General features: G+C 42.0%; 1 protein-coding gene across 1 annotated transcript in view; it reads right to left on the bottom strand.

Moving 5' to 3' along the window:
• Positions 1-1,513: 1,513 nt before the first annotated feature.
• The window catches only part of LOC309564212 (alpha-2-macroglobulin-like protein 1), a 254,662-nt gene continuing 228,278 nt past the window's right edge, over positions 1,514-27,897 (bottom strand). Inside the window, exons 32-38 of the mRNA XM_082268839.1 lie at positions 26,577-26,792; positions 19,925-20,034; positions 15,580-15,670; positions 7,787-7,855; positions 7,515-7,617; positions 4,203-4,244; positions 1,514-1,690 (exon numbers count right to left, since the gene is read on the bottom strand). Coding sequence (XP_082124965.1) covers positions 4,207-4,244; positions 7,515-7,617; positions 7,787-7,855; positions 15,580-15,670; positions 19,925-20,034; positions 26,577-26,792 — 627 coding nt within the window. The 3' untranslated portion in view covers positions 1,514-1,690; positions 4,203-4,206. The remainder of the gene's footprint in view (positions 1,691-4,202; positions 4,245-7,514; positions 7,618-7,786; positions 7,856-15,579; positions 15,671-19,924; positions 20,035-26,576; positions 26,793-27,897) is intronic.

The following is a 27,897-nucleotide window of genomic DNA, read 5'->3' as shown; positions in this document are numbered from 1 at the left end:
GGTCCATTTAAAAGAGCTAGCTGAAGACACAAGACTTCTACCTCAAAGGAATACTCTATAGACCCCCCTCACAAGGGACAGGGACCTTTGGCACCTATTTAGGCCCATAACAACCAGGAACTCTCTCTATCAGAGACCAGGGTGAAAGATTTAAGAAGTTGCTTATTTGAATTGTATTTAGTGCTTGTGTTATTACTGCGCTGTGGTGGCGGGAGGCTAAAGGGAGTAGTCTGACTCAAGCTTGGTCATTCTCTTACCTTTTTTCAGGCCAGCAGTCATAGACCCTGAGTTGGCTGAACTCCACTGGTTACATACCACTAGCGGATTTTAGTTGGTTATCCATTTATTTTGTTCCTAAAGTATAGTAATAACCGTATTTGTCTTTACCTGCTGCATTTTCTTTACTGCTGACCTTATTTACTGCAAAACTTTTAAGTAAACAAACCCAACTGGTTTACGGTGAATTACCTTGTGTTTGCATTCAAGTTTCTTTGCCTACAGAAAATGTCTAAACCCAGAGTGTCAGAAGACTTGCAAGGTCAGGTCAACCATTGGGGTGCAGTATTGAGGGGGGGGGGGGTAGCGCTACATCTGCAATAGGACACAGATGGCGAAAAAAAATAACAGGGATTATACCCTCCCTTACTCTATCCAAAATGAAAAAAAAAACGTTTTTCAAAACTGGCAGTTCTGGTTGGTCACATTTGCTAATGAGAGCATTAAAGGATTCTTAGAAGAAATCATATTTGCTTTCTGACCTTTTAATTTTCGTTGTCTGGAGAACACATTTACAATGTACCTAGGTCTTGTGATTTATGTAGTGAATAACAAAGGTAATAAAATGTGCTGGCGCTCTGACAGTACAAATTGTTTTAACTGTTTAGTTGTCTGAACCCAGCATTTAATAAGCTCTACCCATCATCCCTTATTTACCATGTTAGAGGCATAATCTTAATTGATTTAGTGCTGGACGTAAATTGATATATTTTCAGGGAAGCCTTAAAATGTGTCTAAACCCAAAAAAAAAAATGTTATATAATGCGGTGTACCATGCCGGGGCTGCATTAGTTTGCTTTTTTTTCAGGCCTTTTCTCTGCCAGTAACACACTTTCTGTCCCTTTTATTTATACACTAATTTCTCCATTATATCTATGGACTGTGTTGTACATTATATATGCTATATTTGCTGTTCCCCGCATGTTTTACTCTGTTATATGATACATACTTTTGACAGGCAAACTTTATATGCTGTGTTAAATGTTACATGTACTTTATTTTGCATTGTATATGGCACATTGTACTTTACATACTCTGAACCCTGTTTTGGTTTGTTGGGTTTTAAGCAAGGTGACAGTGGGTCAGTGATGTTTGCAGAAGAGGTTGGAAATCCTATGCATCACATGATGTATGTACCACAATTTATTTTACCAGTCATGTTATCTGTGGTTAGAGAAATGTGTTTAATGCCACCATACCTCCTTTCCCATATATGCCAGACTGGAGTCCCAAGATATTAGCTATATGAATTTTATTCAATGAGAATCACACAGTCAGGAGACAAGGTTAAAGAAACATGTAATGAATACATGTGCACAATCCAACAGCAGAATGCAGAACAATGAATGCTCTACAGGATGTTGTGATGATCTGCAGGAATCACAAGATGGAAGGAAGGTTCATTTTGTCCTCTCTGGAAAAGATTTTTAAAAAGGTTATAAATTATTTGTTTGTTTTTAAGGCGAATTTCCACATTTGCAGTCAAATTGTGATTACACATACTATTTGTTATCACTTCCATAGCATAACATAATAACATAAAAATACTTACATTTGCTGCTTGCTTTTTATTTGCTTAAAAATACAAATTTTCTCCTTCTATGCAATGTAAAAGAGGATGCCATAGAGTTTTGTTTGCTATAATGATCCCTGTCTGTACTGTGCTGGCAGATCTCAATATTTTGTATTCTAGATCCGCGCATTATTTTAACAAAGGGTTAAAGTAATACAAAGCTGTCAGCGTATTTTACCTTAAAGAAGAAGTGAACTTCCATCAATTGTTTGCACCTATGGGTAAGTCTATAATAAGGCTTACTTATAGGTAGTGTAAATATCTCCTAAATGTGCACCGTTTAGGAGATATTTACTGTATACGCAGCCGATGACGTCACCAGCAAATGCGCTCTGAAGGAATGGCCACCTGTGCCTCTTCTTCAGAGCCCTGTGCCGTGACCGGTGATTCCTGTATGCATGAGTGACGTCTTGCGGCTCCCGCCAGTCACCCAGCAGAAGTCCGCAGACTCGGAAGGAAGACGGGTAAAGATGGATGCGAAAAAAAAAAAAAAAAAAGATGGATGCGGCCTCCAGCGGTGACACTGAGGGCTTTGTTTGCAGGTCTTTCACATAATGCGTGGGTTTCCCCGCATCCAATTTGCATGAGAGTGTGACCGGCTCTCAATGGAGCCAGTTCACACAGCTCTGGGGTGGCCGTGGTCCGCACTGGAAAAGGGTCCCGTGCATCTTCTGGTCCATTTTAGTTGCAAATTCAGCCAAAAATTCAGATCTACTTCATACCTGAAACAGAGAACAGACACGCACCGGACTTCCTGCTGTGAGCCATGGCTGCAGCTAGTGTTAACCCAGCCATAAATTGTATGAACTTAAAAAAAATGTAACTGATCCCTTCTCTGGAACATAATCTGCTGTGGGACATCATTCCTTATCGATGAATTTAAGGCCTAAGTGCAGACAAAATAAAAAACACAGAAAAGAGATATAACCTACAGTCAGTTGAATGTGTCTCTTGTGCTGATTCCTTTCTTGTTAGCTGAAATCCCACCTCTCCCTGCGCTAATCGTTAGTTGTAGTAGGGATTTATAGAACTAAGAAGCTGTCACAGGGTCTCATCAAGAGTGCTCAACTATGCCCGCCTTTTCCACCTTTCCACCCCGCTTCTCCGTTCATAGAAGCCATACTATAGTTTCTATGAATGAAAAAAGATCTATGAATGGAAGAGGTAGACCTATCAATCATCTGCCTGACTTCCATTCATAGATCAAGCTGTAATACAAGTTTTATGAATGGGGGAGCAGGGTGGAAAGGGCAGTAGAGAGTAGAGAAAGCTGTGTTTTAAGTTGTTTTAATTTCAGATCAGGGCTTTGAGCTTGAAGGTTCCAAAGTGTCTTGGGTGGGAAAAAGCCTTCAATCCTGTGTTCAAGTATTTCCTGGAGGCCTGCAGCCTTTGTGAGTATACAGGTGTGCAGGAACATTATGAGCCAAACCTGATCATAGCTCAGAGCTCCCATTTTGGAGAAAGAGCTCTGTTAAAATAGCTGTGTTCCTGCTGGACATTGCACCCCGTGTTGGGGGATTCCTTGCCACGAGACTTGGGAAGTCAGGTCAGCTATGCAGGTCTGATAGACAAAGAGAGGGTCTAGGAGGCTGAGAAAGCTGAGGTATCAAGTGGGTCCAGGAGCTAGAGGGATTAGAGAAGTTTCTGGAAGATTGAGCATGGTTGAGGGGCTGGAGAACCCTATTTAGAGGCCAGGAGAGGACCTGTGCAGTGAGGTGCTGCAACCAAGGCTGCCTGAGGTTAAAGAGCCCAAGGTCTGGAAGATCAAAGCGAGTGGCAGTGCTGCTGAAATGTAGCCAGGTTGCTTAGCATTTTCTGTCATATGTTTTGTTTGGAGAAGAACCCCTGTATAGGCCAGTTGCTGTTTAAGAACTTTTAGTTTTGGTTTTTAATAAAAGTAGGCCTCCTCCTTCCCTCCTCGGTAGGAACCTTTCCCTATCAGTAGTACCTTCCATCACAGCTGGGGTACCTTTACCTACTCTACACACTTGCATAAAGCACGCCAAACACAGGGGCCAGGGTCTTAAATATACTCTGCCACATCCAAGATGGTTGCCAGAGTCACGACCAGTATTCAATTAGATCACTGCCCCAATGACTCAAGAAGCCATTGAGGAACCCTGTTCCCCATGACTTCCTCTCCCCTGCATTGCCACTGCAGTTGAGCGCCACCTGCAGTAGAGACAGCAGGCTGCACCTGCCTACAACCCCATATAACACAGGCTGAGAAAAAAATTTCAATCTCCTGTAAATGGGGCATTTATTAAGCCCAGTGTGCATGAGGCCTTATATTCTTCAGGTATATATAGGGATATACTGTGTAGGAGATGCTGAATCCAGAGTGTACACTCACCTCACTAGCACTCAATCAGGTAGCACACTGTGTTCGATTCCTCTGCAATGACACAATAAGAGACATGTCATACCAATGTAATAAAGTGAAAAGATAAGGAAAAAAAGATAGACTATTGCCTTTTTTTCCTGTTTTGTAAAAAATAAATAAATAAATAAATAAAAGTGTATCATGCCTCCTATTTCATTGTCATGTTGGTTTCCCTATAGCCTAACATGGTCAACTACTTCTGTCTACACACAAATATGAAAGAAAATCACTTAATTCATGATTATTCCGCTAAAGTAGATACAAACCCAATCACCAAAATCTCATATGAAAATCTTATGTCTCATATAAATCTCATATTAATGTAATTTCAGAACTAACTTTAAATATTGCAGTTTTTATTATAGCTGAACTCCAGAAGCGATCTTTATTGCATACCTATTGTTGGTCCAGCTTGGCACAATGTAAGTCTGCATATCTCATACCCGACTGCTGGGAAAGCTGACAATCATTGTAGTAGTCAGTATTGCTACAGTGGTTGCAGTGGCCCTCCGTGTACAGCTTGGCTCCTGTGTTTTCTGACCACAGACCACAGGGGTACCCCTATTATTTTTTTTTTTTTTTTCTTAGAACACAATACATTTTCTGATTGGATGAGGTGTAGATTGGGATGCCACAGCCACTTTTCTACACTTCATCCAACCTGGACCTTGAAGATCGCAACTATCACTGTCCTAACGCTGTGATGGTCAGCTTCCCCAGCGGCCCATTAATCTTGAAATGTGCATATTTACATTGTGCCAAGCTGGACCAATGTAAGTATGCGATAAAGATCACTCCTGGAGTTCAGGTTAAAAAAAAAAAAAACGTATTGATCCTGCCATGGGATCCTTGTTCGAGATGTAGATAATGGAAAAATTAGTTTTGTTTCAGATTCCTTCATTAGGTTAATAATTTTATTTCGTCATATTCATTATGTTAGAATGATTCAATTTTAGAATTTAGTTTCGTATATTTGTATTCATTTCGTATGTTCGTTATTTTCAAATCGATTCGAAATACAAATTTTCAGAAGATTGCTATATTCTTTCTATTTTATTCTATTTTATTCTATTATTTTCTATTCTATTCTTTTTTATTTTTTTCCTTTCCTTTACTTTTCTATTCTGTTTTTTTCTATTCTATATTATTATATTCTATTCTATGAAGCAATGCTTCTCAACTCCAGTCCTCAAGTACCCCCAACAGGTCATGTTTTTAGGATTTCCCTCAGATGAAACGGCTGTGGTAATTACTAAGGTAGTGAAACTGATCAAATCACCTGTGCAAAATAATAGAAATAAAACCAGTCTACCAATAATTCGAAATTAGTGATTAACAGTGATGCAAAAAATAAATTTAAAACAGTCTGTACTCAGGCAATGTAGCCCTCAAGGTGGTGGATGTTCCAAAAGTGGTTCTCGAACATCAAGGTAATTCCATATAGTTTCTTACCAGGAAGAATCCAGCAGAGAGTGAATAGCTCTTTCTTGGCCAATGAACTAATAATGGCCGGAGGACGGGCGGCCTATGGTTATGTGGTGAGTGAAGATCTTATGGGAAGTGGTGACATGTGGTATGATGTATAGATTAATATAACAGCTGCGATCCATCAAGAAGAATACCCCAATTGGATATGTGCCGTTTTGAAAAGTTATTTTATTTAGACACTGCATTTTCACTGGGTGTCACTGTTTGTTTTTATTGTATTTTGAATTATTTTTTTTGTTATATTTAAAGTGGCAGCATTTTTTTCACATTATGTTAATTTGGGTCGATGTAGCGCAATGGTGGGATCAAAAACTTGAGGGGTTTTTCGGTTACCTTTTATCCTGTGGAGTATTTTTAAAATAATAGAAAGCCTGAAAACATGACTTGTTGGGGATACTTGAGGACTGGAGTTAATGAACATTGCTCTAAAGCAGCCTAAGCAGGAATCATATTTATTATTTCACATTTTATACCTGACTGTAGTTTTTGCAATATTTTTCTATTTCAAATTCAAATTCATTTTTTAATACAAATTCATTTTCAAACTTAAATTTGGATAACTTGTTTCATTTTAATTTATTTCAAATTTGTTGAAATTCATTACTACTGTGATTTGGAAATTCAGATACATCCAAATCTTTAAATAACAAAAATTGTGTCCGAATAAATGAAATGAGTCACACATGTCTAGTCCTTGTCCAGGCACTTCATGTTACAAAAGGACACCACTCTGTATCAACGTTTACTGTTCTCACATCAGCAACCCGTCATGAGAAATGGCATGCCGCCATTGCTGCTGTGCATGTAGACATGAAGTGGAACTAAGCAATAGCAAATATCAATGATAAAATATTTCTACAATTGTGACGGGAGTGACTTTGTTTGGGGGGGCCTGTGGAACCCAGCTTACCTTCGAGAGGTTGAGAAATCCCTCTCTCAGCTCCCTGGGCCGCTCTTATGTGTAAGTCACCCTGTGTCTATTAGGAGCACAGGGTGGCCAAGAAAATGATGGACTTAATGGACACTGAGAATATGGTTTGTATTACTCAAATGGGACAGTAATATTTGCCAACAATTTACCTCAAGGAATATATGAAGACTCTGGGATTCTAGGCCTAGCTGCCTATTGCCAATAAGAGACTGCTTCACACAGTCAGACTTATAGCAGATGCTAATATGATAAGCTCAACCACCTGTCTTCCACACATTGTTGATTATGCTGATTTACTCACCTATTGTTTACTGTGGGTTCTGTGTTTACACTTATAATAATGTGTATTGTATTTTGTGAGCTCGATAACATCAAGTCTGCTAGTTAATTAACTCAAGTTAATTAAATAACTGTCATCTTTTAGTTGCTGGGGGGAAATAGTGTACTGTTTGTGTTGGTTGTTCCTTAGATATGTTAATTATAATTCTGTACACAATTTAATCTGCATATGATATCGTAATCAGGCATCTGACCTGGTGGGGTAATTTGATCAGGAGGAGGATTTTCTCTTGTGTGTATATATTGTGTGTGAGTCTGTTCAATAAAGTAAAGGTTGTTATTTCAGATCCATACACGCTAAGTTCAGGCTAGTTTTGTATGGGAGGTGCTGTAATATCTGATATGTTCAGACTGGAGAAAGCAGTATTCTGATGGAAGTCCACAAATGCAGTGTGGGCCGCGGTTCTGTTACAACAATGTTTCATTCTGGTTTAAAACACTCCATATAAGGGAGTGTTGCTTCAACAAAAAGTAACATGATGTGTTATGGGGTGTAGCAGACAGGCATTTAGGAGTTGCATTACCAGGCATGTAGTAATCGAAGATCTTAACATAGGCATCTTTCAAACCAGTAACCTGGACTGAGCGCTTAAAAAAGATCTCCACAGTCTCGTGGTCTGATGTGACCTAACAGAGATAAGAAAATGAACATAAAAATCGTACATGGCACCGTACAAGAACAAACGTGGTTTATCTACGTCTAGATCCATTAGGGCAACATTTAAAAGAAGACATTGAAATTCAACTTCTATTATCAGTAGTTGAAGTTGCTTGGTCACTGTCCTATGTGTCCTACCTTTTCCCAATAAATATTAATCAAATCGTCCTTGATTTCCACCCGCTTCACATCCGAATCTCTCTTTACCTGTAAAGTGAGAAGTATTCCACATTTTAAAGGGGACTAACTACTTTGTTTACGTTTTTTTTTTTACATGCATACAGTTTGTGAAAGTGATCATCCTAATATAAAACGTACAGTACATAGATTGAGCATAAACACCATGGTGACAAATCATACATTTCTACATCTTCTTTGTGTCTTCCCCTGCTTTAAAATGGGCTGCATGCAGGACAATTAAAATCCCCGCTCTAGGCAGCAGCAAAAATGACCCTCGTAGTTCCCCCTCCACCCCCACCTTGCAAGTGTTAAAGTAGAACATTACCCAGAAGAACCTAGTAAAAAAAGAATGTTCCTTAGCAAGGAACATACATTCCACATAAATAATTAGTGCATGCTCTAAATTGCCTCCAGCATTGCTCCTGCTTCTTCTTGCTGGAGGCTGCCATTTTTCTGAAGCCCAGAGCCCCTAAGCAGCAGTAAATCTTTAGACTGTCAGCAGATCGAACTCTAGTTGCTCTGATTTTTGGCACAGTGCCTAAAAATATAGAGCAACTGGGCATGTGTAGAGCAGGGTGAGACAGTGTATTATTAGATTATAAATGTTATAGGTACTTATTTTTAATGTTTTACATGGCTATACCTACAAAAGGGGCCAGACTAAAGTGATTTAGCAAGACTTACCTTTCTGATTAAAGTTCCACTTTCAGTCCAGTTGTAAGGTAGGGGTTGTGTGGTGGTGGCCACATCCTCCATGTTTCCCGCTTCGTTGGCCATGAAGCAAGGGTCACATGGGAGGCCTTGACATTGCATGCTATTGCTTAGTCTATCCTCTACCAGGACTCCCAGATCTTTCTCCATTTTTGATTCCCCCAAAGGCCCCCCCCGTAAAGTGTATTGTGTTTTTATGCTTTTAGTCCCCAAGTGCAAAACCTTACACTTCTCAACATTAAACCTCATTTGCCATGTCTTTGCCCACTCCGTTATTTTGTCCAGGTCATTCTGTAGGATATCTGCTTCATGCTGTGCAGTTATTGCCCTGCCCAATTTTGCGTCATCTGCAAAAACTGATATAGAGCTACTGATCCTGTCCTCAAAGACAGGAGGAGGAAACAGGGAGGAGGAACCCCATTCAGCTTGTACCGCACTGATCAGAGGTCTGCAGTGGGTTTAACAGTCACTTGCAGAGGAGGGGAGACACAGTGACTGGGAAGGGGGGTGGAGAAGAGCAGGTAACAAGGGTGTAAGAGGATATGTTCTGGAGGTGTGCATTGGGAGGGGAGTGAACTTGTGTTGGAGGGAGAATTGGATTCGAAATTCCCCCCACCCAACCTCTAGCACAAGTCCCCTCCCCTCCCACAGCAGCCCTCTAGAACATATTTGACTCTCCCAGCACAAGTCTGCTCCCCTCCCAATGTGTCCCCTCAGTACATATTTGACCCCCCAGCACAAGTTCTCTCCCCTACCAAAACACCCTCCCAGTACATACCTGACCCCCCCACCCTACCTTCTAGCACACGCTCCCCTCCCAAAGTGCCCCCCCACAGTATGTATTTGACCCCCTAGCACACGTCTTCTCCCCTCCCGAAGCACCCGCCCAGTACGTATCTCAGTCCTCAGCACAAGTCCACTCCCCTCTCAAAGTGCCCCCCCAAGTGCATATCCGCCTCCCCCACCTTCTATCACAAGTCTTCTTCCCTCCCATATCACCTCCCAGTACATACCTTACCCCCTCCACCCCACCTGCTAGCACAAGACCTCTTCCTTTGCAAGCACATATATGACTCCCTACCACACCTTATAGAACAAGTCATCTCCCCTCCCCAAGCACCCCCCAGTATATATTTGTCACCCACTCTACCCCGCATTCTAATACCAGTGCTCTATACTTCACTTAACTCTTCTCTTCTGCACCTATGTACAGGTTGGGGACCTCTGCAGTACTGATCTGCTCCCATTGCTATGGGAGACAGACCTGCTCATGGAGAAAGTGCGGACAACAACTTCTACTGCTAGAAGCTGTCCTACCTGTACATGCTTACAACAGGCTACTAGAGACAACAGGCTGCCTTTGTTACCCTTGGTAACCCATTCTATCTTCACACTGTATTAACTCTTGTACCACTGATGTCTTCATATCCCAATTTGTTTTAACTGACCCGAGTTGTAGACTGTGTGTGCCAGTTACTTGCATTACAACCCTTTAGTAACTTCAAACCAGGCAAGGACAATGTTTTAACAGATTTACTTGAATAAATTAACATGAGCTCTTGCCTGTGACCTTGCGCTATCATGTTGAAAGCCTAGACTTGCATGGGTGCTCAACCTGTGGGCCTCCAGCTGGTGTGAAACTACAAGCCACATGATACATTGCAAGGCTGATATTTACAAACAGGACTCCTAAAGGCAGAGGCATGATGGGACAGCTGGAGGGCCACAGGTTGAGCACCCAAGCGGATTTATTTTGCCAGATATTCAAGATGGGCCTCCTTTCAATGCACATTAAAAGGACTCATGTGCTGGCTCAACTTTTGAACTGCAGAGCTTCCTTGCAAGAAGCAACTTCTGGCATGCAGATGCCCTTTGAAGAGGGGATGCCTTTTCAGAGAATTATTGGATACTCATTAAGGGAGTCACAGGAGAAGAAGAGTACACTTTTACCCTAGAAGAAAAATAAGGCAAAAGCCTCTGCGGGTAAATCTTTGACCCATGTGATAAGGTCAAAATCCAAGCCGAGAATGGATCTTCACCTGAACAAACCCACCATGTCAAGAAAAAGGTCCTTTTCACAATGAGAGGGAGCCACACTTTTCATACGAGAGGACATTTATCAGCTTAATGCCCATCTGGTCCTAGGACATTTCAGATGATTGGGTTCAGAAGGTCATATCCAGGGGCTAATTTCAGTCTCTGCTGTCATCCAGATTCATGCTGTCAAAAATGCCAGTTTCTCTGCAAAGAATGGTACATCATCACACTACTCCTCAGCAACTTCTCTCTTATGGGGTAATAACCTTTATCTCAGAACACTCAGAACAGGAACATGGTTTCTACTCAAACTTGTTCACAGTTTTCAAAGTGAAAGGAGGAATGTGCCCCCTACTGGATCTGCACATTTGCAGAAAAATTCCATTTGGAATCCACCAGGATAGTCATTGCCTCCTTTTACCCAGGATATTTTATGCCTTCTATGGATATAAAGGATACTTATTTGCACATCCCCATCTTTATGGCACATCAGAGCTACCTGAGTTTTGCTGTGGGCACACAACATTATCAGTTTGTTGTTCTTTCCCTTGGCCTGTCCACTGCACCTTGGATCTTCACTAAGGTGCTAGCCTCTGTTCTAGCTCTGCTTTGTTCTCAGGGTATCCCCATTGTAGAATACTTGAGTATTTGGGCCTAAACCTTCTGGGCTGGGTGTCCAATTGGTGCAGAAGTGTAGGGATCAATAATCTGTAGCTAAGGACAATTCAGCTGTCTTTTCTATTTTGGATCTCACAGCTGCAAGGTCACTCGACTTGGATTCAGTCAGATCGCTGGATCCCTCAGCTGCAAGGTCAACTCACCAGAATTCAGTCGACAATGCCACATCAGGGGGGACACCAGGAGTCACAAAGCTCAAAGAGAAGTAGACCTTATCCCAACTTGGGCAGAATATCATATTCCAGCTCTAACTGTTGTGCACATCCCAGGCATGTAAACTGGGTAGGCAGGCATTGTCAGTTGTCAACATCTGGACTCTGGAGAATGGTCACTTGATCAGCAAAAATGTTTTAATCTCTGTCACAAGTTGGGGAAGCCAGACGTGGACCTCCTAACTTCCAGGTTCAAAACAAATTGGACAGATTTGTCACCGAGACTAGGGATTCTAGGTCTTTTTTGATGGATGCTCTGGTCAGTCTGTGGAACCAGTTCTATGCCTTTCCCCTGCTTCAGCTCCTTCCTCACTTGCTCTGCAGGATCGATATGGAGGGTGTTCCATTGAGCCTCATTTCCCCAAATTGGCTCAGGACGATGTGGTACTTAGACGTGGTCAAACTTATGGCAGACTCTCTGTGGGCCTTCTTGAATCATCCAGATCGTCTGTCGCAAGGACTGGTTTACCATTTTGTTTCTTGGTCATTGGTCTGAACGGCAAACCTAGCAACTTTCAGTATAGTCTAGACCAGCATTTGGCCTTGAGTACCTTCAGGTCAGGGTTCTGCTGTAGGCATTCTTTTCCAATGAACACTTGCTTCTTCTTCTTTAGTGAAAACATTTATACAGGGTATTGCGCCCATCACTGTCCCTCTCTATGTCCTGATGTTGTACTGTACATGACATTCAAGCCTATCCTTCTGCTACTCCTTCTTTTAAATGGTCAGATTGACTCTCTCTCTCATTCCTAAATGTCCTCGCAGGGGACACCCTGCCTCTTCCTTTACTGCTTCCAGGCATCTCATCATTTCACCCTATGGTATACAGAATAAAGTTCCACCCTTTCCTGTAAAATCACATCCCACCAGATATGTTAGTGCCTCATGGGCTTTTCATCATAAAGCATCTGTTTCCCAGATTTACAAGGTGGCCACCTGGTCTTCTGTTCATATAATAAGTTTTACCAGGTAGATTTTCAGGTCTCTTCCAATGCCAATTCTTTGTTGTGAAGTGCTTCAAGCCGCTCTCTGGGTTCCTTTGAGCCCTTTCTTGAATCATTTTATTGTGGGCCTGTTGGTGTTTGTCCGCTGTGTTGTCCAGCCCTCAGCTGCACTGATTTTGCTTGTCCCAATGATCTAAGACCTAAAGTGGTTGTAAACCTCAGACTTGAAATATGAACAAACCATATCCCTCTATAGTGTGTAATTGTTTCTATAAAGGGCAATAAGTGTCCTTTTTTTCAAGAGAAAAATGGTGACAGGGGAGGGAGTTCCAGCTGATTGACAGCCTCAGCTCTGTTCCTGTGTGAAGGGGGGTGGGGGGGGTGTTCTTTCCCTCCAATCAGCTCTCAGAGCTCTCCTCACTTACCTCTGCAGAGTGTAATTTCAGCTCTCTGCACCCTTTTTCTCTACACTGAGTCACACTTTAAAATTCAGAAATTTAAACAGATGTAGAGAAGAGAGGGCTGCGGATAGATGGGTACAACTTATGTAGGAGAATTTGTTTTATCTCTGAGTATCACCTGAGGCCCCTTCGCTGGGTATATAGTGTATAAGGGTTTACAACCACATTAAAGAGTCTGTGCCCTGGACGACTAAGAAAATAGGATTTTCACCTTACGGGTGAAATCTATTTCTTGGTGTACATTACAGGACACAGGCTCCCTCTCCTATGTTTCTTAAAATCCACCCCTATTATTGCTTGCTAAAACACTTAAACGTTCTGGGAATGAGAGGGGTTAAATAGGGCTGTCCTCATAGCTTTGTTATCCAACCACATGAAGGCAGCCGCATAACCCAATTGTCTAAGATTTCAAGAGCCAGTGTTCTGTAATGTACTCCTTACAAATAAGGCAAAAAACATATTTTAATATCCAGGAGAGTTCTGCTTTAAAGCTTTTTCTTAAAAAAACAAAAAAAAAACAAAAAACAAACCTTCCCAAGGTGGGCGGCGGACTAGGTTTTCCTAACTTTGTTTCGTATTACAGGGCTGCCCAGATTCCCCCCGTCACCAAATATTATGCCACTAAAGAAATTCCACTATGGGTAGCTATTGAATCGATCCCTATTCAGTATCCAACCTGCTCTGGTTGAATCCTAAATCTCGTCCACCTGCTCTGAACCCAATTACTAAACACACCCTTTCAATCTGGGATAATATGAAAACCACATATGGACTTCCGTCTGCACACAAACCCCTTCTTTCCTTCTTACAAATCCAATATTCTATCCTACCTGGCTTTCCCCAAGATTCTTCCGCAATTGGACCACCACCGGTCTAAGTCGCTTGTATACCATGGCCTCTCCCTCAGGCCTATTACCATTCCCGGGTCTATGTGAAACTTTTCACTTGCCCAACTCTGAAATATTCTGTTATTTCCAAATCAAATTTTTTTATTCTACGCACACGTCTAGAGATGTCCCTTTGAATCAGCTATCGCCCTTCAAACATGTATGCTATACAGAGCCTCATGCCAGAGGCTTAATTTTAAAATTGTACCTGCAATTACTTACCAAACCTGATATTGGATCCCCAACATATGTGGCAAAATGGGAATCCGATTTAGGTTGCACCTTAAATGACCCAATATGGTTGGACATCTGGACTAATACCAAAACCTCCGCCACCAACACTGTTGCAGTTGAAGCCTCCTATAAGGTCCTCATGCGCTGGTATCTGGTTCCTAACAGGATTACCAAATTTGTTCCTGACCATTCGTGACTCTGCCTTCGTGGCTGTACAGAGTTAGGCACACACCTACATACTTGTTGGCATTGTCTGAGTGTCACCTCATTTTAGGGTCAGATCTTTGATCTTGCATCCACAATGTTTGACACCCAAATTCTACCTGACCCGGTAACCGCTGTTTTGAATGCTAAACCGGATTGTCTTTCGCGCAAACAATTCCGACTTTTTATCCAACTCCTCACAGCTGCAAAGCAGATGATAGTCAAAGCATGGAAATCCCCTTCTTTAAATTTCCTTGAAACCAAGCACCGAATGAATTGTGCCATGTTACATGCTAAAATGACAGCTTTGTATAACGCAACCTTGAGCAAATTTGACGCCATCTGGAGACCGTGGATTTCTAAAATTCTTCCTCCAGATTTTAATGAATCTGTGCTACTTTTTTGGTAATGCTCTTATCCACACTGGCTTATGCGTCATTTGTATTCCTGCCCTATTCTCAAAATCTACTTTCTACCTTTCTTTCCTTCCTTTTCATGACTCTGAAGCCTCTTTTCTCTATTCTTATTCCGCTCACCCCTCCTTCTTTCTACTTCTCTTTTCTCCACTCTTATTATATGGTTTTCTTTAAATACAATTATTTTTAGCTACAGTCATCTATTTTCCAAATACTCCGGTCCTATCTCATGGTGTCTTTAGAGGACACCCCATGCCTACATTTTTCTTATTATCTTATTGCTCTAAACGGAACATAGTTCTTCTTGATGCCCTGTAATTCTCACGTTATATTCGTTTGTATGTTGTTTTTCTTACTGCATGGTCTCCCTCCGGGCCACAGTTTGATCCCTTTTGGGGTGTCCTGGAGGAGATCATGACCTTGCTCCCTCTTTCCTTTACCCCAATTGAACTCCACCTTTGCAATATAGTTCTATACTTCAAACTTGATAGATATGCTTTGTTCCTGTTTGGACCCTGTGCTATGCAATTTTCATATATTTGGGAAATGACTTCCATATCCTTATCTATTTGTTATATGCTCTTAAACTAATAAAATATTCTGAACAATGAAAAAGAAAAAAAAAAAAAAAAAAAAAGAAACGACAGAGGAGATCTTTCTCACAGTACAACATCTAAATGTAATTTGTAGGTCGGGTCACCTGCTGCGATCATTGACGCATCATAAACATACAATGTTAAAAGAAATTAGTCCAAATGCCCTATTTCAGAAGAAGGACATCTGGCCTCAGCCAGTGTAAAGAGAAAGTATAGAGTGTTTACAGAGAATACATATTTCATTATTGTAGTTATTTCAGTGTTAAATAAACCAATAAAGTTTGCCATTTGAAATACATTTTCATTTTGGCTGAACATGACTCCTGAGGAAAAGTGGGCATGTGTTCCCAGAATATGGCTATTATACTCACCTCTTCTATGGATTCTGGCAGGGAAACATAGCCGGACAACAACTTGATCTCCATAAGTGCCATGTTGCTATTGTTCCGACTTCCCTTATACCTGAGATGACAGCCAACAGAGCATGTTATTTAATGGCCAATTCCACCCAAAAGATACATTCTACTTCATAATATGAACTCAGTCATCAATACTTTCATTTACTGATTATTCATACTGTATGTATACAAATTGTATGACTGCGGGGCACATTAGAGTGTCATTTTTTGTTTATTAAAAATCTTACAAACATACAACATAATAATTTTTTTTACATATATACAGAATAAATAAAATGATATATAAACAAACAAAATCTTGCTTACTTCAGCATAAAAAAAAGCAAACTAGCTTTTTTGCCAGAAAACATAAACAGAACCAAATGTACAAACCAAGATATATGTCATTATTATTACTATTATTATAATGCACAAGAAAGCACTAACCTCCACCTAAACACACCCCCAGGCTAAGAAATGATTACACATTTATCCCATGTATGCAGCCTTTTTCCAAAAAATCTGATCTTATAAAATTCTAGGGGGCGTGAAAGGACAGAAAGAAAGCTGCACACCCAGAGACTGACAGACAGCAGTTATGGGGACCTGACATTCCTCCACGCCTTTGCCCAGGCTCCCGCGCCGTCACTGTCCTTCTCAAGACCCTGAATCTTCCCAACCTCACCCATAATGTTGTGCACCACCACCTCAACAGGAAGGACTTTTTCTGAGTGGAAACCTAACACCGTGCATTCCACGTGAAGTAACGGACTACTAAGCTAACTAGAAAAAAAGTGTCTCAAAATCCCAATGTGACTCAAAAGACGAATATGCCCACTCTGCATAACTCAATTGGGAAAGGAAAGGGATACCCAGAGCCCCACCCATCTGCTTATAGACTTCTATATTGAAGGGGCACTGAAGCAAGAAATGGTTCATCATTTCCTCCACACTGCCACACTTCACTCTTGGACAACCACAGTTCTCCGCAGAGAGAGGCTTCAAGTTGCCCTTCACATAGAGTCTGCCATGGAACAAGAACCAGGCCAAATCGCAAAACTTGAAAGGGATTCCCTCTAGAATATTTAAACGCAGACCCTCCCTCATAACAGGGCCTGGGCAATCCCTCAAGGCCAGTGGCTCACTTAAGGCAGATTCAACAACCCTCCTCTCCAGGACCTTCCTAGGAAGAGACACAATTTCCTCTGATGTCACTAGCCATTCCCGAAGCATTTTCAGGCACAGGGCAACGTAAGTTGGGAGCTTACCATATCGGACCCTCAGACATTTCCCTGACCCACCATTCTCCCAGTTTCGCAGAAAAGGTCTGAACCAGGAATGAAAAATACCAACCCACCCAAACGGTACCTCTGCCAGCATTTTACCAAAATGATGTTTCAAAAAGATCAGAGAAAAGTATAACACTGGGTTGACCATACTTAGGCCACCCATCCCCCTGGGAAGGTAGGCTACAGAGCTCTTCATGAGGTTCAGTTTGTTCCCACATAACATGCAGAAGAAACAGCTGTAGATCTTTGCATAGAGAGACACTGGCAAAACACAGACAAAGCTGACATACAGAAATACTTGGACCAGGTACGTTTTAATCAGTTCAATCTATTCCTTGTAAGAGAGTTTCCATTCTTTCCAGCTGGCAACCTTGGCATCGGCATCTGGTAGCCTGCTTTCGCAATTTGAAATAATCGTAATCGCCAGGACCAAATTTGAAGCCTAAAACTTTCATTTCCTGACGGGGCTCTGGGAAGGTGTCCAGAACCTCGAAGCCACCACCTTCCTCTCCCATCTAAAAAACTTATACTGTTGATCCTTGAGCCAGATGCCTCTGCATACTGCTCTATCACCGAGACCAACTCCTCCGCCTTCTTTGTCCCAGAGATGAAAACAGACACATAATCAGTTTAGGCCATGACCCTCAACGGGGGCTCACCAGGAATGCCTAAAGGCACAAGGGTCTGCTCTCCAATCTCCTGATGAAGGGATTGATTGCATATGCATATAGCAGAGGACTCAAAGAACACCCCTGACGCACACCCGAGCCAACCTCAAAGGGCCATCCGATTCAACAATTTGCAAGCATGAAGCTTTCAGCCCCTCTGTACAAAGTCTTCAGCCAATTGATAAAGCCCCCCTCCAGGCCATATTTGGCAAGAAGCACCCATAGTTACTCATGATTGACCCAATCAAAAGCTTTAGCCTGATCCAATGCCAGCAGGTGCTCCAGGTCTCCAGCCTGCAGCCCTGCACTGTTCAAAGGCCTCCCGGACAGCTAACACTGCTGAAAAAGTGCTTCTACCCTGAACCGAACAGTGCTGGTGGTGAGAAAACCGAAATTTCCTGCCACTCAAGGGAGATTCCATTTCCGCAATGGCTTGCAGCAATCTGACATTTTCCTCAACCTCCTCCTGAGATGACCCAGGCTGCTGGGGAGGGAGGGGGGCAGATACAGACTCAGACACTACAGATCCTGAGACAGGGGTAGTACTGGGGTCACTATATAAAGCCACTTCCTTACCCCCCCCCCATCTGTACTGTCACCTTTGCTGTGGCATCCGCCCTCTGGCTGGTACTCACCCTGGCACTCTCCTTCATCTGTTGGAATCTTTCCTAATTTTCATACTTCTCCTTAAACATACTGCTGCTCTCCTTCAAAGAGATGATAAACTTTTCCTGCTTTTTCAGTTCCTCCTTCAGAGACTTCAGCTTGGAGTCTTCCCTCTTACTGTTCCGGGTCTTACTATGCAGAGATTTATTTTTCCTGAAAGCTGCTGTCAGGACAGCAAGCTTCTGTTCCTCCTTAGTAATGCAGCAAAGTCTATTCACCACTCTATCCTGAAAAGCTGGTAAGGACTCCCCTTGCATAGGGACAAGCCCAGGACCCAGCCCAACACATGGTGTAGGCCTCAGTGCCTCTGCAGAGCCTCCACCTTCATCTTCCCCCACCCCCTGCATGGTGGCTGGGAAGAAGCCTGTAGGAGAACCCCCAGGCTTGGCGTTTCCTCCAGCTGAGACCAAAGCAGAGTGAGCCAGCAGCACCTTGCAGAACAGCACAACCTGGTGGAGAGACTGATGTGACTGGCTCAGTATTCTCTGTACAGCACTACAGATTGTTGCTGTTGTTCATTTGTTTCGTTTTGTCCAACTCTTCATGACCTTTTCAATCATAGCGCACCAGGCTTTTCTGTTCTCTACTGCCTCCCAGAGCTTGCTTAAATTCATGTTTATTGTTTTGATGATGCTATCTATCCATCTTGTTTTCTGTCGTCCTCTTTCCCTTTTTCCTTCCATGTTTCCCAGCATCAGGCTCTTTTCCAATGAGTCCTCTATTTGCATTAGGTGGCCAAAGTGTTTGAGTTTTAGCTTTAGGATCTGTCCTTCCAGTAAATATTCATTCACAGTTGATCGTCTTTCAGGATTGACTGGTTTGATCTTCTTGCCGTCCAAAGGACTTTCAAGAGTTTTCTCCAACACCATAGTTTTAAAAGCATCAATGCTTCAGCGTTCAGCCTTCCTTATGGTCAAGCTTTCACAGCCATTGAATTGAATACTGGCAATACCATAGCTTTGACTATACAGTACTTTGTAGAGTGATGTCTCTGCTTTTTATAACATTGTCTAGGTTTGCAGTTGCTTTCCTCCCAAGGAGCAAGAGTATCTTAATTGCATGGCTACAGTCACCATCTGCCTTGATCTTGGAGCCCAGGAAGATAAAATCTGTCACTGTTTCCATTTCTTCTCCTTCTATTTGCTAAGAAATGATGGGAGCAGTTGCCATGATCTTAGTTTAGAACATTTGTTTTCTTAATGTTCAGTTTCAGGCCAGCTTTTGCTCTCTCCTCTTTCACCTTCATTAAGAGACTCTTTAGTTCTTCTTCACCTTATGTCATTAGTGTGGTATCTCAGGTTGTTGATATTTCCCCCTGCGATCTTAATTCCGGTTTGTAATTTATCAATCCTGGCATTTCACATGATGTACTCTGCATATATGTTAAATAGGTAGGGTGACAATATACAACCTTGCCGCATTCTTTTCTCAAATTTGAACCAGTCAGTTATTGCACTACAGAATATGTCAGAGCTAAAGAAATGTACTGTATAATAATAGTGTGTGAGTATGGTAGAACATTGGAGTGTAAGCTCCTCTGATACAGAGACTGATGTGAATGGCTTAGTGTTCTCTGTACAGCACTGCGGATTATGTCAGAGCTATATAAATGTATAATAATATTGTGTGACTGTGGTGGGACATTAGAGTGTAAGCTCCTATGGTGCAGAGACTAATATCAATACTCCCTCTCACCAGAATTCCAATAAGATTGCCATTTTTCCATCGTCCAAACACTGGGGCTGTACCGACAAGGAAAATGCAGCTTCTTTTACTTTCGGTGGGGAATGGTAGCGCTGAACAACCTGTGTAGATATCAATAAAACATAAGCATACAGTCCTAAACAGCAAAATTTAAAGGACTATTCCACTTAAAACTCATAGGTGAAGACTGATGCCTACTTGTTTCCAATAGTCTTGAGGAAAATCACCTCCTCAGGGTTGCTAGAATTGATCCTCTATTGCACATAAAGTCATACGTATCTTCTAGTTAAAGTGTAAATAAACCCTAATAAGGAACTTTTCTTATTTTCACACTTTTAGTCTGTTAAATATACTATTAAATTTGTTTTGATATATATGGTCGAAAAGTGCCAAAAATACCTGTTGTTCCTACCAGAAATCTTGTTAGCTGATAACTTCCTGTGCTCTGTCTGTAACGGTTTCTTAATAGTTAAATTGTTCCCCTCAGTGAACATCAGAACACCCCTCCTGCATGTTATGTTTCTGTTGTCTTGATACAGTATGTTGAGTGAGTGTTCTTCTTTGTCTTCCGATACAGTAATAAGGCTTACCTGTAGGTAAAATGAATATCTCCTAAACGTGTACCGTATAGGAGATATTTACCCTGGACGCAGGCTGTAACCTCACCGGCGCATGCGTTCTGAAGTAATGGCATACCGTGCCGGACCTTCAGAGCACTGTGCCGTAACTCATGCATGCATGTGCGGGAGAGACGTCATTGCGGCTCTGGCCACTCACACAGCCGGAGTCTGCGAACTCGGAAAGAAGACCGGGTGAAGATGTAAGCCCTCTCAGCGGTGACAGTGTGCCACTGGAGGGTTTCGTTTAAGGTAAGTATTTCATAATATCAGTAAAAAACGTTGGCGAAGGCGCCTAGCTCTTTCTAAAGATATTAAAACCTGCTGCCCCTTTAATTGTTTAAAACAATAAATAGATATAAAAATGGGTAAAGAGGCGCTGGTGATCTTTTAGCTGGATATAAATATTAGTTGGTTACGTATTTTATAAAAATCATATATAAAAAATATATAGACAATATAGTATATGAGACACGTGCACTAAAAAGTATACTTATTAAGGTGCTTATTAATATTAATATTTATGTCCCAAATATTTGATAGTGTATAAATTATATAAATATGGTATTGGTATTTTAGGTGCAACAAACAAAAAAAATGTGCTTATAGTGCATAAACTTAATTAAAGTGCAAATGCTGACCTTGATTTTCCAATAAATTATTAAGTATTATAAAAGTGCTTAATATCTCCACCAATAAGTTATATTCACATATAATAAATAGAAAAAAAAATTATTAGTGCTCAAAAATTTGTGAAGAAAGTCTCTATGATTCTGGATTTTTCATGCAACCAAATTGTGCGTTTTTTGTGATCTTTAATTCTTTCTTTAAAAAGTGCTCCAAGTGCTGGGGTGTGTCACACGTGGCCTCTTACCAGCTTTCCACAGGTCACAAGGACCTCCAGCGCATGTGATCCCTTTAAATTGGGTGGATCAAACCTCTCCTCGGTACTTTGTATATCCTGCTCCTACGTTACTCGAGGTGGACAATATAGTCTGTACATATAAAGATAGGAAAAAAGCCTCCAATGGTTCCGGAACCGCCTGATGACGCACAATGAGCGAAATGCATTGTGGTTAATGCTAAACCCGGAACTAACAGAGGCATTCGAGGCAGTGGCTGGGACGCAAGCCGACCGGCATAAACGGAACAGGGAGAGAGATACATGAGGGAGCTGCAGATCCCCTGAGGATATCTTCCCAACACCCGTGACCCATACTGCTTAATTGCCCAGTGCCAGGAGGGCACAACAAAGAGTAAGAGGCAAATTGTTATCCTCAGTGTGTGTTTTTTACCAAATAAACAATATTTCACCATTGGAGGCTTTTTTCCTATCTTCTTGTTTATTCCTCCTCTCCTCACTTACGGGTCCGATCGGCGATGACGTCATTCGGCGATTCGCAGTGTGTGCTGGTATGTATTCCATGCCAGAAATCTCGCAGTATTACCCAGGAGCTGAGCTGTACTGTGTGTATTGAGGCTGTGACCTGCCCCGCCTCCGCTCCGCCTCCTCTCAGTGAGTTGTACTGTATGCATTGTATTCAGCCCGTGCTCTGCCCCGCCTCCGCCCCGCCTCCTCTCAGTGAGCTCAGTGAGGATATAATGCTTTCAGTCCTCGCTCACTGGCATGGAATACATCCCAGCACACACTGCGAATCGCCGAATGACGTCATCGCCGATCGGCCCCGGAAGTGAGGAGAGGAATAAACAAGAAAATAAGGTATTTACTAGCAACAAAAAAAAAAAAAAGTTTCCATTGGTAAAAGTCGTTTTAAAGGGGATTACATACATCTATGTAATCCAATGTATTAAAAATGGGTGGAACTCCGCTTTAACAGTAAATCGTTCTGGAATAGGCTTAGGTTTAGAGTTAGGTTAATGGCCCCAATTTTCAACCAGTGGCCCTTTGGTGCTTACTATAGACACTGATCTGTTTTAAAACTTCCTCAAGCCAGTAAAATAATATTAGCTTATAGTAAAATAATATTATTAGCTAATAGTCTATATTGCTTTCGTTTATTTCTTTCACATTATTGTTACATTTTACCGTGCTGCCCATTCCTTTTTTAGGGAATTTTAGGAGGGTTGTTGGGAGCACAAAAATTGACTTCTAACGGAACTGTAATAGCAGTGATCTTTAGCAGTCTCATCATCATGTAACATGCGTATCTCCAAGCTATGATGGTTTTCCAAAGCATATCCCCAGTCTCCAAAAACTATTATTGTATTGTACAGTCTCTGATCATCTGTTGTTGCATTTCTGCAGTCTCTGATCAACTCTTGGTGCATGCCAGCCAGCAGCTTTTTGTTGTATTGCATTCACAAAATATCTCAGGCTGCATTGTAGGCCCCCTATATCAAGTAAGTTGACCCCCACTGATTTAGGAGTTACACTGAGGCTAGGGGCCACCAAGTAAGGCTTGGTTCGCACTGGTGCACTACGGTTTGGGTGCAGATTGTATGTGCGTTTTACAGGCGGTTTTAGGTGCAATCCCATTGACTTTTATTAGACCATGCATTTTCATGAAAGTGCATCAAAGTCCTGCATCCTGCGTCTTTGATGCACTTTCAGAAAATGCATAGACTAATAGGAGTCAAGAGGGAACACACCTAAAACTGCATGTAAAATGTGCATACAATCATGCTGCACCCAAACTGCAGGGCACTAATCTGAAAATGCCCTTAATATTACATTTTGGGTTTTTTGGCATTGGCATATCATATTGATATGATATCAATATTGAAATGCTTATTTGTGTAAAACATGTGTTATAAACCTCCAACCCATTAGAATTAGTGAACTGGCAAGAGCAACACTGGAGAGACATGGAAATGGGAAAAAACAGAAAAATAGCAAAATAAATAAATAAAATAGCAAAAAAGGGGAAAACTGAACTGAAAAAAGTGATGATTAGCTGCAGTATGTCATGGAGAACAACTTGAAAGGTTAAAACCCAACTTCGGAAATTAAAAAAATCCTACTGCAAAGCATACATTTTTCTATGTTTGTTAATTCTAGGAAATGAGGAATAAGGTTTAATAGTTACCAAACTTCTCGGTCTGGCAGGCAGCCTCTATTTGTGTGACTGTCCCCCTGAAGCCTCATCTATAAGGCAATGACAGAAGAATAGTAGCGGGGGTCCCTCATTAGCATAGTGAGAAACTTTATTGAACAATTAAAAAAACACATTTACATGTAGGATTCTTGACATTCAGCATAAGGATTGGATGTGGACACCGTAAAGCTGTTATTATTGTGCATTGGTAGCTTTTGCTTCCCAAGCCAGCATAAGGAACCAGATTTGACAGCTGTCAAAAAGCCGCCAATGCCCCACGTCCTACAGCACTATCCATTGCCTTGTGGCAACCCCTACCTGTAACTGAAAGGAGGGAGCGGTACAGAAGGGCGGCAACGTGTTTCAGTATCATGTAGGGGTTGCCTCGAGGTAGAGGATAGCGCTGTAGGACGCCGTGCATTGGAAGCTTTTTGGCAGCTGTCAAATCTGGTTCTCTATGCTGGCTTGGGGAGCAAGAGCTATCGATGCATATTAATAAAAGCTTTACAGTGTCCACATCCAAACCTTATACTAAATGTCAAGAATCTTACATGTAAAGTGTGTTATTTTAATTGTTCAATAAATGTTTCTCACTATGCTAATTAGGATCCCGCACCACTATTCTTTTGTTGTTTGAGCTTACTAGATCCTCCTGGATCTCTACTGGAAGATGCAGGATCCCTGTTGCATGGCTATTGATCTCCATATAAATCTTGCTGAAATTCCTGATGGACATTTCTGAAATCTGGACCTTTTAGTGTGCAAAACTGGTCTGTGGAACCTTTTTACATTTCTATAAGGCCCTTCAGGTCACTGTCACACAATAACATTATCAAGTACAATACATGGCCAATAACACTGCATTATATGTAAAGAAGATGAGGAATTTCCCACAACTTAGAAGGGAGGAAATAGTCGAACCTGCCGGAGCGAGGGTTAGGGCAAATACTACAACTTTTTCCTCATCCTCTAGAGTTAATGAGCATTTAATCCTTGAAGTGTTGGGGAATCCGTTGCAAGGGTAGCTTTTTTTGTAATTCCCGGAGTTGGGCTTGAAATTGTGCCTAAACAGTGCCCTAAAAAATCGACTTACACATGAAAAGGCCCTCCTGTTCTGTAACAGTGTGAGATCATCTAAGGCTCTGCTGCCTCTAACTTCTAGCCCCCCCTCCAGGTTTGGAGTAAGATTTGTTGATGTCACTATTGTGCTGCTCACTGTTATTCTTGCTGGATTTCCCTGATTTTTTTCATTAATTCTATAGCAGGGTTGCAGCAATTCCCCCCACTGAACATGACAGGATCGGGACACAGGAGATGAGACCTTGCTGTCCCTTTGCCCCCCACAGCCCAAGCCACCGCTACCAACAGTGCAAGACAGACACAGGCAGTAGCGCCAAAAGATGTGAGATTGGAGCAGCTGCGGGCTCTTTCCCTCCCCCTCCCTCTCCTCTTCACTTTACTACACAGAAGAGCGGCCATCCGTCCCTGCCAGTGTCTAATTGGTCATGGAAAAACATCAATCCCAGGTGATCAGCCAGAGGATCATGGGACATGTAGTCCAAAATTACAGGCGGCCCCAGTACAGACAGGTAAGGGAAACTACAGCCCCAACAAGGAAGAGGGGGATTGGAGGAGGTGAGACCACAAGGCTGCTGGAAAGACAAGGAGAGAGTCCACAAGGCAGAGGGGAACCGGATGCAGGAGAAGAGAGCTTTTCTTCTAGGATGGTGTGACAGATTTGCCCACCAGCCAAACCACAGTCTGACACAGACCAACCACCTCAGGCACCCTATTGGCTGTGTGGGGCACCTGTATAAATATCACTAGGCCTTTCATTGCCAGTCGGGCATTCCTAAAGAACCAATCAAAACATCTTTACTTGAGCCTTGGTGTCGCCAGGACTGGTGAGCGGGCAGAAACCCATCTTGTACACACATCTAAGAGAGACACTGCATGCAGACACCTTTACCTTCTCTTTGCTTTAGAGCGCCATAGGAGATGTCTTACAACAGTTACCTTCTATTACTGAGTTTCTTTGCATAGCGATCACTCTGGGCCCTTAAGCTAGGTGAAGATACCGGACACCTCCACTGTAAGGTTTCCCAAGTTTTTTTTCTGCTACTACTCCAAGGACTCAGTGAAAAACACTGATAATCATTAAGGAGAAACTCTAACTTTAAAATATAGAGTCAATATTGCACCACACATTTGTTTTCTGGGCATGTGATTTCAGGATTTTAGGGAAAAAGACTGACCTGCGATAAGTCATCTTTATTCTCTTTCATGCCTGAGCACATAGGTCATATCTGGGGCCTTTGAGTTGGTTTAAACTGTGCTCTAGATATTTTGTATGTGCTGTTGTGTTATACTGACTATATCAGAGTTTGCCATGGGTATCTGCCTAGTTAAAGCTATTACCTTTTGTTTGATGCAAAAGTCTTTCACTAAAATATTTTTGGTTTACTATAGCTTGGTGTCCTTCTACTACTACTGTGTCTTCAGTAATATTTCTTTACGAGGTGTGCCAGAGGGGCTGATACTGTTTTTGGGGTAGAGGGGCAGAATATAGAACCTAATATTCTTATGCAATTCTGTCGATCAGTGCCTCCTCCACTTCTGTCATTACCCTATTAGTCTTCAGATCACAAGTCATCAGGCAAGGAAGCAAAGCACTGCTCTTACAAGTTGGCCACCTCCACACAGACAAAGCACTGAACAGGGCATGGTAAGTCAGTGATGGGGAAAGATCAGCTGCAGTAAGAACACATGGAATACTGGTTACTGGTTCTTTTGGCCGTTGCTCTCTGATACCACTCTGTTCCTCTTTAGACCTTTCAATAAACTACCCTGTGGTAACCAGCAGAAAACTTGGCCCAGCTTGACTGCCTTTTCCCTCACCTACCCTATACACAGTCAGAACCCTACTACCTCAACACAGATAACCCCAACTATGACACCAACCATCCTCACCTGCATGAAGGCGGTACCAACTCCTGACGCTGTCACCAAGTATTCTCCGGGCACCTCTGGCAGTGTTACCTTCTGCAGCAAGATACGGTTATCACTATTGATAAGGACCGTGTGCTTGAATCCTCTCTGTGAAGTCACGTCAAGAACCACTTCTCCCGACTTCCCCGAGGTTAGAGCAGCATATTTCGCCAAACTTTGGAGACCCACAACGGTATCCTGCAAAAGCATTGCTTATAGTGAGTAATTAGGATCATTGAAATGAATAACCAGAGGTAGCAATTCAAAAATGCAGAAGGAATTTCTGTATAGAGCGATCTTGTCTGTAGACTGACACAGATGTGTAAAGTACGAATCCTTAGGCAGGTAAAGAAGCAAAAATTGGATTTTTGTAAGAACTTACCGTAAAATCCTTTTCTCTGAGTCCTCTGACAGACACAGCTCTCTATGCTTCCTTACTAATGGCGCATAACCCATTAGTGAGGAAGCATAAAGAGCTGCGTCTGTCAGAGGACGATAGAGAAAATTGGATTTTTGTAAGAACTTACCGTAAAATCCTTTTCTCTAAATCCTCTGACAGACACAGCTCTCTATGCTTCTTCACAAATGGATTATGCGCCATTAGTGAAGAAGCATAGAGAGCTGCGTCTGTCAGAGGACGATTGAGAAAGTAAGTTTTTTAACTGTTTAGCTGCTTGCCTGCAGTTCTACTTTATTTCATCGTTAAACCCACTTTTTGCAGAATGCTATTCCAATATTTCTTATGTCTTACCGTAAAGAACCCTTCCCACAGCTGGAACTTCTATCACAAGGTATATCTTTTGCATTGATGTTAAGGGTGATTTGGTGCAATTTTACATACACCAATCAGCCATAACTTTAAGAACACTGACAGGTTAAGTAAATAGCATTGATTAATTGGTTACAATAGCATCTGAAAGTGAACATGTTGTCCCTGAAGTTGAAAGCAGAAAAAAATGGGCACCGCAGTTTGTTGTGTATGGGGCTGCAAAGCAGACCTGTCATGGTGCCCATACTGACTTGTGTCCACAGTGTGTGCCTACAACGTGAGCACCAGAGCTGGACCACGGGAAATGGAAGAAGGTGGCCTGGTCTAATGAATTACATTCTCTTTTACATCATGTGGATGGCCGGGTGTGTGCGTTGCTCATCTGGGTCACCAGGATGCAGAATGGGAAGAAGGCAAGCCTTGGTTGTTACTCAACACCTACACCCTATCTAAACATTGTTACTGAGCAAGTACATCCCTTCATGGAAATTATATTCCCTAATGGCAGTGGCCTGTTCCAGCAGGGTAATGCAC

This window comes from Pelophylax lessonae (assembly GCF_965119305.1).
Source record: "Pelophylax lessonae genome assembly, chromosome: 9".
In the NCBI taxonomy this organism is placed as follows: Eukaryota; Metazoa; Chordata; class Amphibia; order Anura; family Ranidae; genus Pelophylax; species Pelophylax lessonae.
The sequence above is the reverse complement of the archived record's forward strand: the minus strand, read 5'-3'. Positions and strand labels throughout refer to the sequence as shown.